The sequence below is a fragment of the Triturus cristatus genome, chromosome 11, assembly GCF_964204655.1.
Source record: "Triturus cristatus chromosome 11, aTriCri1.1, whole genome shotgun sequence".
Lineage (NCBI taxonomy): Eukaryota > Metazoa > Chordata > Amphibia > Caudata > Salamandridae > Triturus > Triturus cristatus.
In genome coordinates, this window is record NC_140594.1 from 123,281,271 (window position 1) to 123,295,409 (window position 14,139).

The 14,139-nt window shown below is 42.8% G+C and overlaps 1 protein-coding gene across 1 annotated transcript in view; it reads right to left on the bottom strand.

Moving 5' to 3' along the window:
* The window catches only part of DRG1 (developmentally regulated GTP binding protein 1), a 92,041-nt gene that overhangs the window by 36,798 nt on the left and 41,104 nt on the right, over positions 1 to 14,139 (bottom strand). Inside the window, exons 5-6 of the mRNA XM_085636227.1 lie at positions 11,293 to 11,462; positions 2,961 to 3,091 (exon numbers count right to left, since the gene is read on the bottom strand). Coding sequence (XP_085492353.1) covers positions 2,961 to 3,091; positions 11,293 to 11,462 — 301 coding nt within the window. The remainder of the gene's footprint in view (positions 1 to 2,960; positions 3,092 to 11,292; positions 11,463 to 14,139) is intronic.

Sequence of the window (14,139 nt, forward strand, 5' to 3'; positions counted from 1 at the left end):
TTTCTTCAGCTGAATTGGTTTTGAGTTACGGGTCCTATGTCTAGCACCGGGACACTCCTGGGAGTAGCCGTGCGCTCAACAAATACCTAGTAACATAACAACTGCAAAGCACAAGCAGGCAGGCATACTAGGGTCTTGGTCACACACACACACACAAATGACTTGTGACACTACAGAAGCGGTAGGTACTGTCCAAAACAAGGAACCAAATATATAAAGGGCTGACACTTAATCTGTAACAAACAACTAGGTCTTAAGTTTTCTGAATACTTCCTGACCATAATTGAGAAAGTGAATTCTGCAAAAGGGAGACTTGCAATCTAAAAGCGGTCCATCCCACTTTTAGTATGGTAGGATAACACCATGGGGAAAGAACGCACTATTTTTCTTGGATTATATTTGCCAACATTTTCTCCTAGAAAAGTAGTGTTGAATCAATAAAAATCCAATGCAAGGGAAAGGCAGATTTAAAAAGCACTCTTATGGACTGGACCATACCTATGTCAATCAGACCACGATGGAAATGGGTTGTCCAGGTCAACGGTTTTACCTTCAGACTTGGTATCCAACTTCTGGGAAAGCTTGGCTGGCTTGTGGGCACCAGGTCTCTCTCAAGCCAGGTCTCCTGCATGGTCTAGTCTTAAGTCAGCTGGGCCCTCTTGAAGAGTCCTGCTTTTTGTATCCCTGAAACAGGTGAACAGGAGATCAATCACTTGACCCTTGGAGAACAGTTCCAGTGCTTCTGTGCCAGCAGGATTCCGTAATCCGAGAGTCCTTGTGCAAATCCTCTTACAAAAGAAGTCAGGATCCTTCATCCAGCAGGACCTTCTTCAGGTGGGGTCTTTCCAGCTCCATGAATGTTCAGAGGAGGTAGTGATGCTTGAGGTGCCAGATTTATTCTGTGCACTAGTCAGTGAGAGAAGAAATCTAGCACTGAATCCGAAGTATTTACTCACAGACGAACCACTTCCTTTTGCACTTCATCTTTGCCTTACAGTAAAATTATCCATGATCCCCTGCTTCAACATGTCAGGTCCCAGCTGTTAGCAGTCCAGCCTGTCCCGCACTTCATGGGCACTCCCCTGACAAGGTCAAATTGGTCTTCCCTTCTTCATCAGCTGGAGCCGGAGTGTCAAGGTAAGTCCAGTGGATTAGTAGGAGAATCGATTCCGGTCATCCCAAACTCAAAAGGAGCAAGTGCTAAAGCTGACCTTTGATCTGTTTACTGTTCCTGCCCAATCCCAGCTAGGTAATCCCTGTTAAGTGGTCATCAGTTAACACCCACTGGACTCCGAGACAAGACAGTGTTCTGAGCCAGGAATGTTAAATCTCAAGAATAGGCATAATGACTGTTAAATGGCCATTATATATGATTGGGGCTGGGCAGGGGGAAACGGATGTTAATCCTCCATCAGCCAGTAAAGTAATCAACTTGCCCCAGCTGGATGATACAAATGCCAGAATCTAATTTGGAGCACAGCCACAGAAAAATGATAAATCCTGAAGTGCCAGAAAGAGTGTTTATATGTAGAAAGCAATGCCAGATCTGTATTACCAAGGTACTGGTGGTCAGTGTAGTCTTAAAACCAAACTAAGGCTAAACTACTGTTTGGTGTACATATCACACAGCGTACAATACAGTAAAGCACATACCCTTTACAGTACATCACTACAGATGTACATACTCTGAATGCTCACTGTGGGCGCATAAATATGATATTTTCTTTATTTTTTTTCTCGGAGTTTAATATAGCGCAAACTTTACCCGAAGGTGTCAGAGCTGTACATGAGCACCAGTTGCACTACAGACGGACACATTTTATTGAACAAATGTTTCCCCTGTTGTGTCTTCTCCATGATTTCATGAGCCATGCTGCTGTACAAACTCTGGCTTTGGCACATAGGCCGGACAAGGGTAAAAGTCAGAGAACTGCTCGAGTTTGTTAAGCTTCCCCTATGCTTTCAAGAACTGAAGGAGCATGTAGATAAGAAAGATAACTGCAGATGTTGAAACCACACCTGTCCTCACACCGTGAGAATGTATTCATGATCTGCTAATATTCCGGTTTGATATTGTATAAGACTAAAACTTATGAAAACACCACTGTCTGCCCACACGTCTGATTTAGCCATTTCAATGTATGTCAATGTAGTTCAAGCAGTATATAAAGATTGTGCCAGGTCTGTTTGTCAGAGGATACTTGGTAACCAATAGCTTTGCGTCTCTCCGGCTTAAGCTTAAATAAATATATCTCCACAGCTTTGACTGCAGTCTCTCATTTAACAGATAAGTGTACCTAATTTGTGCGTTCACACAACTCATACTAAAAGGCTTCCCAGGTCATCACTGATCTATGAAGGGCCTCCTCTGCAACACGCTACCAGTGCACAGATACCAGGCTGAGTTAGAAGGTAGCCTCACTAGCTCAGTCCACACGCGTGTACGCGTTTTCACATGCAACCAGTGCGGAGCCTCTAACATAAGCAGACCTTTATCTTGAAAGGTTGACACTAGCATTTAGCACTCAATCCATTTTGACAGAGCTAGAGAGAATGGAACTTGTGAGACTCACTGATGGGTGAAGTCCACACACACAGATTAAATGGTTTGGAAACCCTTTCACACAAATAATTATAGGGAAAATACAGAACCTTGTATTAGGGTACAAGACATCTGTGGAATATGCAACTGAGAAAATAAACAAAAGATTTTGAATTATCACCCTTTAATTAAAAGAGAACTCAATCGTAAACATTTAATTATTTTTCACACAAATTACAATAAAAAAATGTAAATACTGTTCCAGTGTACATTTCTAAGTAGTACGTATGCAAAGAGTCTAGTTTCATGATTTTACTTTTTTCATCTTTCCGCAACATTTTATGGGATGTACTACGTTATGGAGCACTCTTTTCTTTTCTAAACCGTGCATCCTGGTGGTAACAGACTCTCTACATACCTGTTCCCTTCAACCACATCTATGAGGTCATCAGCAGTGGCATCACTCCGTAGGGTAACATCAGCATTATGAATTTTATACTCTGCTAGAATGCTCTTCACGGTCTCATTATCCAACTCCGACTGAGTACACTGTGGGTTTCAAAAATAGAAAAGGTTACCAAATTTACAGCTGATGGGGGAGGCACGGGGATGAGGGAGCCATGCTATGCCTCGTAAAAAAAAGTGCTTACCAACCACACACACACATTCTTGACCATGGATGGAGGATTTCCTTAAAAAATTAACATCTGTAAACATTTCAGCCCTCAAGAAGAGGCTTAAATCACTGGTAATGGTTTGCGTTACACCGCAAAAACACATATTGGACACATTTATTCGACTAACCAAAAACTGTATGCTAAAGAAATATTTGTGGTGAGAAGCTTATCAACTGGATCATCTTGCAAAAACATATTTGGCTGTTGAACTATACAATGCTAGCCTTTAATTCCTTTAATTTTAATCTAGGCTTATGATCCAGAGGCTACACCCATATGGAGAAGATCAGACACAAGCACAGAACCCAAAACTGAGCAAAGAAAGTATGCATTTACCACAATGGAGACTGCTTAACACCTCCCTCCCCCCAAACCTACCGTAACATTAATGCTCCTTTCTACTAAGTGCAGTGGCGAAAATTCCCTTCACAAGACATAAGATTGCAAGTACACATTCAGGAAATAGGAGCAATATCACATTTAGTAATTAAGTGTCTAGGCCCTGCCTGCGGAGGAAGCAGAACCAGGCACTGAAGGGTGATCCTAGGGGGTCCTGCTGCAGGAATCGGGGCAAAGTCACTAGGAGTCAGAGTGAGCACTAAATCAGAGCAAAAAAACACAGGACATGTAGGTTCCTGCAGGGACCAACCCGCTAAGAGGGGCCCGCCTCCCACATGAGACTATGGACCGAAACAGGAGAGAAGGGGCTTGATGTATGGCAGGGCCACCAGTATTATGCGGCTGCAGCTTTTTTCCTCATAATTAAGAATTTGCCGTATTTGCCACATAATCTTTCATCTGCTGCATAATCTGCTGAATGTATACCCCCCCTCCTCTCCCAAAAAATATTCTAGCTTAAATGGATCAAAAGTTACTAATAACGCAGTGACCTGTTCACAAGCAGAGGAAGGCTCTTTGCAACAGTTAACTAGTCATCTTTAATTTTCTTATTTCTGTATTTTCTTGTTGAACTGATACTAATGATGTGAAATATTCGCACAGACAGTATTGCCATGTGTAACAATGACAAAATAATTACTCAATACTATCGAAACAATTTGCCGCATAATTTAGTCAACCCTGGTGAACAATTTGGTGCTTCCCTGCTGCTTAATTCCAGTAGCTCTAGTGTATGGCCAGAGGGAAAGCTAACTCAAACAGAAAGCCTGACCACAGTAGGTAGAGAAAACCCCCCACCGAACTTCCCATGTTATGGAGGCGCACTGTCTCCCGCTAAAAATCTGTCACATCTGAGACAAGTGTATTTTTTGTTTATTACCAGGTAATATAGTTTCAAGTTTTGAAATGTTAGTTGTACAGGGGGATAGGATGTGGAATGGGAGGGCACATGCATGTTTATGGAGCTGGAACTACCATACCAAGAGCACTGACCAAGTGACTGTTCTTAGGGTGAGTGTAAGGAAACCAGAAATACAAGATGTACTCCTCAATACAAAACGCTCCCAGCACATGCAGGAATTGGTGGGAATAGCTTTCTTTCAGGAGACACAGCGAACTAGACAGAACATGCCAACCTGGCTAAGAAATGGAGAGGAGAGACAATCATTCCCCCAATTCAAGGGGAGGGTGATAAAGGGTATTTTCCTGGCCTCCCATGTTATGTCACTTGTGCTGACAGATAAATAAGACAGATATATCCATGCGTCTGCTCAAACATACAACAACCACCACTGACAATACCAATAGACCTGGCTTTAAATTAATATTGTCCGGTTATGTGAAGCATTACAAGTAAACAGCATTGGAATAGATCTGTATTTATGTGGAAGCAAAGAACTAGAGAAAAATATTGGGGGTAGTCAGGTGATAGTTGCACTGGAAAGCCAGACCCTAAAACACTTGTGGGTTAATGAATGCCCTCCTCTGATCTGTGATGCTGCTGGAGAAAAACAATGTAAATTATCTAGCTACTTACAACACTTTAATAGCATTCTAATGTCATGTGTGAGCACATGTCATGTGAATTTTCACGTTAAGGCAGCTGCATAATTAAACAAAATGATCACAGCTTTGCAGAAGACAACCACTTTATTTGTGGAAGCACACAACCCCTGCCCAATCAAATCATTTACTCCTGGCTCTCAAAATGAGAGCGGAGCCAAAACCCCGCTTTAGTGAGCCTCACATAATTGTCTGCTGCTCTGTCAAGCCAGATCATGAAAACTGAATGCCGGGGTAGACAACCCAATAGTATGGGTGGGCGACTTCAACAATGCAATATCTGGAAACTCATGTAGACAACCAGCCCGGATGGGAAAGACTTCTAGATCGACAGCATGTCTTAAAGACTTAATAGAAACAATGGATCTAGCCGATATATGGAGGGAACAACATCCACAAGACGAAGAATTCACATTCTGTTCACCCTCGTACATCTCTTATACTAGGACTAACTATGTATTTATGTCAAAGAATCAGCTGAGGGATGTTCAGACACCTACTACTTGGACATATTACTATCAGATCACTGGCTACATTGCCAACTAGAGAAACATCAGATCCGAGCCTCCACATGGTTTGTGAGAGTGGAAGCACTATCAGACAAGACATTTTGCGAAAACATGACCAATTCTGAGTAGGCGGACAAAAAACTGGAATAAAGCCTTAACTAGTTCACTAGAGTGGAACACATTGAAATCAACCTATAGACCATAGGAGAACACAGGAAGGGTGCATAATTCCACAGTTGAAAGTTAATAAAGCATTCCACGTCAACTTAGAAATTCTATACAAACAAATTAATGTGATGGCCCACAAAAGTTGAGTCCTACCGGACGAAACAAACTTTTCCTAACAGTAGAACAATGACAACACCAGATTCCCTCAATCAATCATAGGATTTGTAAAGCATGGCTAATCACCCGGGAGGGTATCCTGGTACTGAGAAAATGGCAGTTGCCAAAAGATCAGTTGAACAGCCAGGTCTTGAGTGCCTTCCTGAATTCCTGGAGAGGTAGTGGTCCAGAGGTGCAGCGGAGGGTCGTTCAGGATTTCGTTGCGAGTAAGTCCTCCACTATTGCTCTGGCAAATGTGAGGGGTGTGAGCAAGGGATAGGGATGCAGATCGCATGTGTCTAGAGGGTTGGTGAAAGTTCATGCGGTAGTTGATGTAGACTGGACTTTGGTTGTGCAGGGCCTTGTAGGTGTGGATAACCATCTTGAATTGGCATCTCTTCTGTACAGGGGAGCCAGTGGAGTTTCCTGAGGTCAGGTCTGTTTGGGGAGGTTGAGGAGGAGTCTGGCCACTGAGTTCTGAATAGTCTGAAGTCTCCTAAGGAGGTGGATGGGGATTTCTGTGTAGTGTGTTGCCATAGTCCAGATGGCTGGTAATTAGGGCCTGGGTGACGGTGCTTCTGGTGTTAATGGGGAGCCACTTGAAGATCTTCCGTAGCATGCTAAGTGTGTGAAAGCAAACAGAGGACAATGCATTGATCTGGGATTTCATGGTTAGCTTGCTGTCTAGTATCATGCTGAGGTTTCTTGAATGGTTAGTCGGTGTGAGTTGGGGCTCCTAATTCCACTGGTGACCACAAGTCATTTCACGGGGTGGGGTTGTTGAGAACAACAGCACTTCCATTTTGTCCTGGTTGAGTTTCAGGAAGTTTTTATCCAGTCAGCGACGCTTGTAATACATCTGCGGAAGTTAGCCCTTGTTGTGGAGGGGTCTCATCTAATTAGGATACGAAGTTTAATACGTGGACTCGGACTATGTTGGCCAGGAGTCATGTAGGTGATGTTGGAGAGTGGGGTGAGGAAAGCAGCAAATTAGGTCTTTGGGCTTGCAGGTGAATGGTTGAAGACAGACTCTCTGGTTTCTTCCGGTAAGGAAGGAGGCGATCCACTTGAGGGAGTTGCCTTGAATTACAATGTGATGTAGCCTCTTGCTCAGGCTGTGGTGGGATACGGCGTTGAATGCTGCAGAGACGTAGGAGGATCAGAGCCGCCGTTTCTTTTTAGTCGAGGAGAGTTCTGATGTTGCCAGTGGCTGCATTCAAGGTGGTTTGAGTGTTGTGGTTGTAGCAGAATCCGGTTTGGGAGGTGTGAGAAGATGAATGTTCTCCAGGTATTGCGTGAGATGGTGATTGATGGCCTTTTCCAGGACTTTGGCGGGGAAGGTAAGCAAGGAGGTGGGCCTATAGTTTTTTAGGTTACTGGGGTCGGCAATAGGTTTCTTGAGAAGGGGTTTTACTTCTGCATGTTTACATCTTTCAGGGAAAGAGGCTAAGATGAGGGAGGCGTTGAAGAGGGTGGCAAACTCTCTGCTGATCCTGTTGCTTCCAAGGTTGAAGATGTAAAAATGTGGTGCAGACAGGAGTCCAAGGGGGCTCCGCAGTGGACAGAGTTCAAGATGGCTGTGGTGTCCTGTGGGGCGAGCTGGTACCAGTTGGTGCGTAGGAGGTCCGGGTGGCTCCTGTTGGTGCGTGGTGGAAGAAGTCCGAGGTGGTGGGCTGGGGTTTGAAGCTTTTGTAGATGGTGGAGATCTTGTCCTGGAAGAAGTCTGCCAATTTGTCACTAAGCTCTTGTGATGCTGTTTTCAGTGGTGGTGGGGTTGGAGAACTGACTATCTTGAAGAGTTATTTGCTATGGTTGGAGCTGGCTTTAATGCAGCCTGCAAGGCTGTCCTTTTTAGTTTCTCTCAGAAGCCAGTGGTAGTGATTGAGAGCAGTCTTAAAGGTGGTCCGGTCTGTGGGATCCTTGCAAGTGCGCCATTTCTTTCTAGTTGCTTACAATCTGGTTTCGCAGCTCTCAGATCTTTGTTGTACCATCTGACCTGTTTGGTGGAGTGGATCTCCTGCATCTGCTGGGACTGATGGGGAGCAATGATATCGGCAGTGTCAGTGATCCGGGTGGATCCTGCTAACTAAAGAGGAACTGGCAGCCGCACTATAATAAATGAAGATGGGGAAAACTCCAGGCCTAGACAGCAGTAGAGTGGGGCATCCTTCAAGGAACAATGACCGAAGCATCAATAGCTGTAGTCCTTAACCAAACGGCCCTCAAGACTGTCAATCACATAGGCCACTCTCGATCACTATAGACACCAAGATACTCAGCAGCGTGCTAGCCAACTGAATATTAACAGTAGTCTCAGACCGGATACATCCCCATCTTTTGAGATTCACTCCAAAACGCTGCATAATGTACAATCTATGGACTAGCGCACATGCAGTATTCCCAAGAGCATATAAAGGGTGAATAAGCGATAGTCGCCGTTGATAATAAGGCCTTTGATAGAATAGGCTCAGAGCTTCCTCTTCAGAGGAATAGAAAAAAGAAATTTCACCAAGCTTATACGAGTAAAACGTATATAATGAACCTAAACCAGTGTGTTAAAAAACATAAAAAGGTAAGTAAATATCACAGCTGGACACTGGACCTTTGTCCACTGTCACTATTGTTGTTCCCTCTAGTAATGGAGCCACCATCACAAGCCTCTAGAAACAGTCTGCGTGACTAGGATATTCAGACAGGGGGCATTACTTGCCTAATTTTGTAATTTGCGGATGATACCTTACTAGCTTTAAGGAACCCAATAACTGTGGCGCCAAGAACTCTGCAGCTAATGAAAGAATTCAGTGCAGTTTCTGGCCTGCACATAAATTTGAATTAATACAGATTATTCCCATTAGGGTGAAGATCACAAGAGGTAAAAATCACCCTGGGTCTACAATCGTGGGACATAGCGATAAAGGACTTTGGAATAAAAGTAACTCGAACCCCAGAAAAAAGGTATACCTAAATGTTGACAGGGTAGACATGAATACAAGACATCAGCAGGACTTGAAAAGTCATAAAAAAGGCTACCAGACCTGCAAGTCCAGTCACTTGAGAGAATCTTTTCAACCCAACTGTAATGCACTTGACCCATACACTAGTCTCAAATGGTGTGATCCTAGGCAAATATTTTATTTCACCGACTCGCCTTTTTATTCATCATCATATACAAGAGCACCTTTAAATTTGTAAGTTCAGCATGTCTGCTGTACAAAAGCTCTTTTGTGTGATTTAATATACTAAACCTTTGCACCATGGATATTCAAAATATAGCCCACATGATCCCGGACTTGCCTCTTAGTTCACTAATAGCATTGTCAGGGGGGGGGGGGGGGTATTCGAGAAGGTTTCTCAGTTTATATTTCAAAACTCACTTTTAATAAATATTAGTATAACATGATGTGATAACACTGATGTACAGAAAGACTTTCAATGAAATAGAAACAAACTTTCCCACTCGAATGCAGTTTTACTGATAAATGACATCTGTGAAAATAGGGTTTCAGCAAATTTGCACATTCTCAAAGTATTTAGATTTTTATTTATCCTATTAAAATCTTTGTTTCTATCACACTTCAGAATTTCAAAAACATGCTTCCCTAATTAAATATATTTATTTTTATATATTTGTACAATTAATTTACAAGCTATTTAAATAATTTAAAAGCTATTTAAATACTGTGTGCCGAGCATGATTGAAAGTTCACTTTAAAAAAGCCTGCAACTCTGCTGCAAGAGAAAGATAAGTAAACACCAGTCTCCAGGGTAAAATAAGCAGCAATTTGTTAGAAGACATAAGTAGTCATTTTAACTAATCCTTGAATGCACAGCAAATCTGACAAGATAAAAACAAGATTTAAAGACCGGTTTATTGCTTATTCAGTTGAACAGAACACCTGTTCTTTACCAGCTCAAACTCTCTCGCCAGACTGGGCAAGTAGGCCTTAAAACAGTTCACACTGAAAAAATATGACTTGCCATAGTAAGTGGGCGCATATATTTCTCGAGGCCTGATCAGATAGAAGAAAGTCGTTTTCCAGCTTGAAGGATTTTCTAGATTCACATGCGGCACATTATTCTGCCATCTAGAGGTTGGGTGTACAATAGTCCTTTGTAGTCCCTCTTTCTTTTTTTTTGCGTGGGCGTGGTTGATTCTCCAACCACTTGGTGCTATGTCATCCTTGAGAGATGTCAGACATATACCCCGGAAGCGTTGACATAGTTGCCATTGCCAGATTCATATTTTGCCCTTCTTGCAGACCTTGATCTGTTAATTTCCTCAGCTTTTGTGTTTTTTTTTGTATTGGTTAGCATATACACCTCCCTTGGTAGAGGCGGATAGGTCGCATGTGAATCCAGAAAAATTCAAGCTGAAAACCTATTCCTACTAGTAAAATAACTATTTTGTTTTGCTGTGTGCATCTTTTCTGGATTCACAAGCTGTGCATTGATTATATAGCGGTATTCTGTTTCATGGGTTGGCTGGCTTCTCTGTAGTACTTGTTTTCAAACATTTTTTTAGTACTCTTTAGCCCACTGGTGCCTCCTTGTTGGCTTGGATGTCCACACAGTAATGTTTTGTGAAAGAGTGTACAGACAACCATGTGGCTGCAGCACAAATATCTTCCAGCGCCACCCTTCCTAGGAAGGGCAGGGGTGCTCTCTTTTTCTTGTCGAGTGTGCCTGTGGTTTCTCCTTTATGGTTACACCTGCTGCCTTGTGGCAAGTGTTGGATTGTCTGGACTATCCATCTTACAATAATATTAGGGACCATGTTTGCCCCGGTTCGTATAGGTAAAACAATTGTTCTTTCAAGATAATACACTATTGCTGGTCTTGCATCTAATGTGTATAGCTACTGTTCTGCCCGTGTCTTTGTATGTTGGCAAAAGGCTAGCAGGTGGATGGACCAAATGACAATGCAACCCCGATATCATTTTTGGTATGACCCTTGGATTTGTTTGCATTACCATCTTGTCATACATACAGAACTTGGACTATGATTGCTTCAGGACTGTAGACAAGATTACAATCTTCCTACCATTAAAGACAGTAATGCCAACTGTGATTTTATGTTTCTCAACTCTTTTTGTAAGCAGGTATTGCTCCCATGTCTCACTGTGTATGCCTGCATCATCCTCGCATCCTGGGTAAATGTTAGGTTGATATATACAGAGTTCTATTTTACCACGATTTGGAGCACGTTCTGTGCTGTACATTAGTCTTATCAATAACTAGATCTTAACAGTCATTTCAAGCCCCTTTCTCTCAAACTTACAGTGGCGGTGAGGTTGACGCCTCCTTTGTCCTTCTTCTTGAAACCAATGTTTGGAGGTTGCTTGTTCAGACGTATTCCAAAACCCTCAAGTTCATTCTCAATTATCTTCTTGTGTCCTAGTGGCTTTAGTACATCCAGTACAATGAGAATCAGGTTACATGTGCGGGCAACTGTGGAAAGAAACGGGAAGTAACAGATCGAGGAGATGAAGTGGGAGCAATGATAAAGAAGCTGACAGAACACCAATACCTCGCCTGAAAAATCATACCACGATGCCCTACAATCACTAATATTTAAGTCACATGTCAGCATCTCAAATCCCCCAGACACTATTTTGACCAAGAAAATCTGAGGTGGATTGACCCTTGAGTCTAGAAAATGCTAAGCTAGCGTTGAGCTGCATTGAAAAATTCTCACTTTGATTCAATTACTGAAAATGCATAGGCTAGTTGGTACCTCAACACAAGAGAAAGTAACATCAACTGCTTCTAAGTGCAAGAGGCCACAAACAAAAGGCAAGTGAAAAAGATGTCCATTGTACAATTCAAGAACGATTGCCCAATGTATTATTTAATTAAATACAAGTGTCTACATGTTGACTTGCAGGCACTTTGTATGCAGTAAGTCTACTCTGGATTTTAGCACATGCTGTTAGAAGCAATTTATACCCCAACCTGTGTGGCTGTTTTTTTGTACCAGACGGCCAAAAAGACCACAAAGAAAATAGGGGGTATCTGCCAAGTAGAGAGTCCCCAGACATAGCCGAAAGGCTTCTTTGAACAGGGATGTTTCCATATAGGGCTAGAACTACTACGCACAGGTGGTGCTGGACATCTGGATTTTAGATAATCTAATGGTATGGTCCAGACTCCAAACATCTTGATGTTTTCTTGCACACTGGTTTCTCTTTAATTTAGTTGGTACACTGATCTTGGACATGCAGTAGTGAGAAGGGATGAACCTTCTGAATCCGCCAAGTGCTCAGGCCCCATAGGATTTGAATGTCAAGCAAACAATGATGCACTTGACTCTCCACTCCACTGGGATCCATTTGGGTACCCTCATGGCAGGAGTTAAAGGATTCATGATCGTTAGGATAAGGCAAAGCACTGAACCCCAATTTTGTATCAGTCAGCGCAGCTATAGGTCCTTTTGTGAGATACACCTTGTTAAATAATACATGCAGGACAGGGCCACTGCTCTGTAGTCCAATCAGTGGCATGCCCCCAACTTGTGGAATCTATCAGAGCATCATGAACTGTGGTTTAGTACTACTTACCAACCAATGATTTTAAAGAGAAATGCTGAAGTGAGAAAAGAACCAAAATGAGTAGTTCTTTTGGGCACAGTATTTGGACTGCTTGTGACGCCTGAGGTCAACTCAAATGGTATCACGTTTCTGTTATGTTGTACCGACTAGGGACATTTCACATCCTCCGGTGTATTATAGTATCCTCAGCATACATTTGGAATTGAAGTGGATGTCAGAGCAAATCCACCAGCGAACTCGAGGATGTTGAATAGTTGAGAGGGCAGGGTCTCATCCTGGAGTACCCTGTAGGTGTCTATCTTTATTGGGAACAATGACGATCCAAGTAGACTGGTTAGAAATGAACAAAATAACTGATTCCTCAAACCCACTTAGGAGTAAGACTAGGAGACCTCATGGTCCACCGTATGGCAGGCTGTGGCTAGATTGAGAAAAGTTTGCCCATCGACATGTGGTAAAGGGCCTTCTCTTGTAATAGCCAAAGTAACCTCAGCTAACCTGTACCCTTTATTGGCAGTTATAAAGTAGTTGGCATGCCTTAAATTCTTTAAGGCTTCTGAGAAAATTCCCTGGGTGATTTTGCTGGCAAGGGAATGTTTGTGACAGGCAACATTTAGATGGGGGTCCCGGACATTTCTTTAGCACAGGAGTAACTATGTAATGCCCTAGTGCCTGAGGGGGGGGGGGGGGTAGGGAACAGTTGCTTCAGCAAGATTGGAGATTTCCGTCTTCGTCTGGCCTGAATAACCTAAGAGGTGATCATGAACTAACACTGTCAATGAAGTCATGATCTAGGGTAGATTGGGCACCGATTTTCATCTGCCCAGAAGCATTCTCAAATTTCAATATTTTTGTTTTTCAATAAACTTGGCTTGTCAAATAGAGAGGGGGCGCCACCATTAAGAGTATTGGTGATGCTAGTGTGCAGGCTAGAAAAGAGAAAATAGACATTGGCATCCTCTGGTGGTGGGGCACTTACAGTTTTATAGCTTGGAATCTCATGTGCACTGTGAGTCAGTCTAGGACAGAAACAGAGAAATGCTTCCTGGGCATTTCAATACCTATTAGGAAGCAACCCAACTAAACCCGTGCTTCGAGAGCAGCCGCAGGGGCTAGCACCTTTTCAGAAGAGATCAGGCCCAAGCATGACCTGCATTGTGTACTGGGCCACTGACTGATTGCTTGAAGCCAAAGAATCAAAGTTGCATGGGACAAACTGTGGATTTATCATCTAGTATATCTACCTACAAGTCATAGTCTTTCATAGGAATGACAATATAGAATGGGCTTGGTGCCCAAATTAAACCTGGATATCTACTCCAGGAACTGACATTTGTCAATGTGATAAAGTGCACCCTGAGATATATCATAAGCATTCAGTAAGTCTGAGTCCGGGGTGCCCAGGAACTCAGTCCTTTAGATGATCACAAAACTCAGTGGCAACTTACAATATCCTTTTAATGTACAATGGTTGCATTTTCTTGGTGACTATCAAACATACGTTCGCTTACTCGGTACCAGTTCTTTGGATAGCTGTAACTGGGTATTTTCAAGGAGAGCCTGCATCTTAAAATACC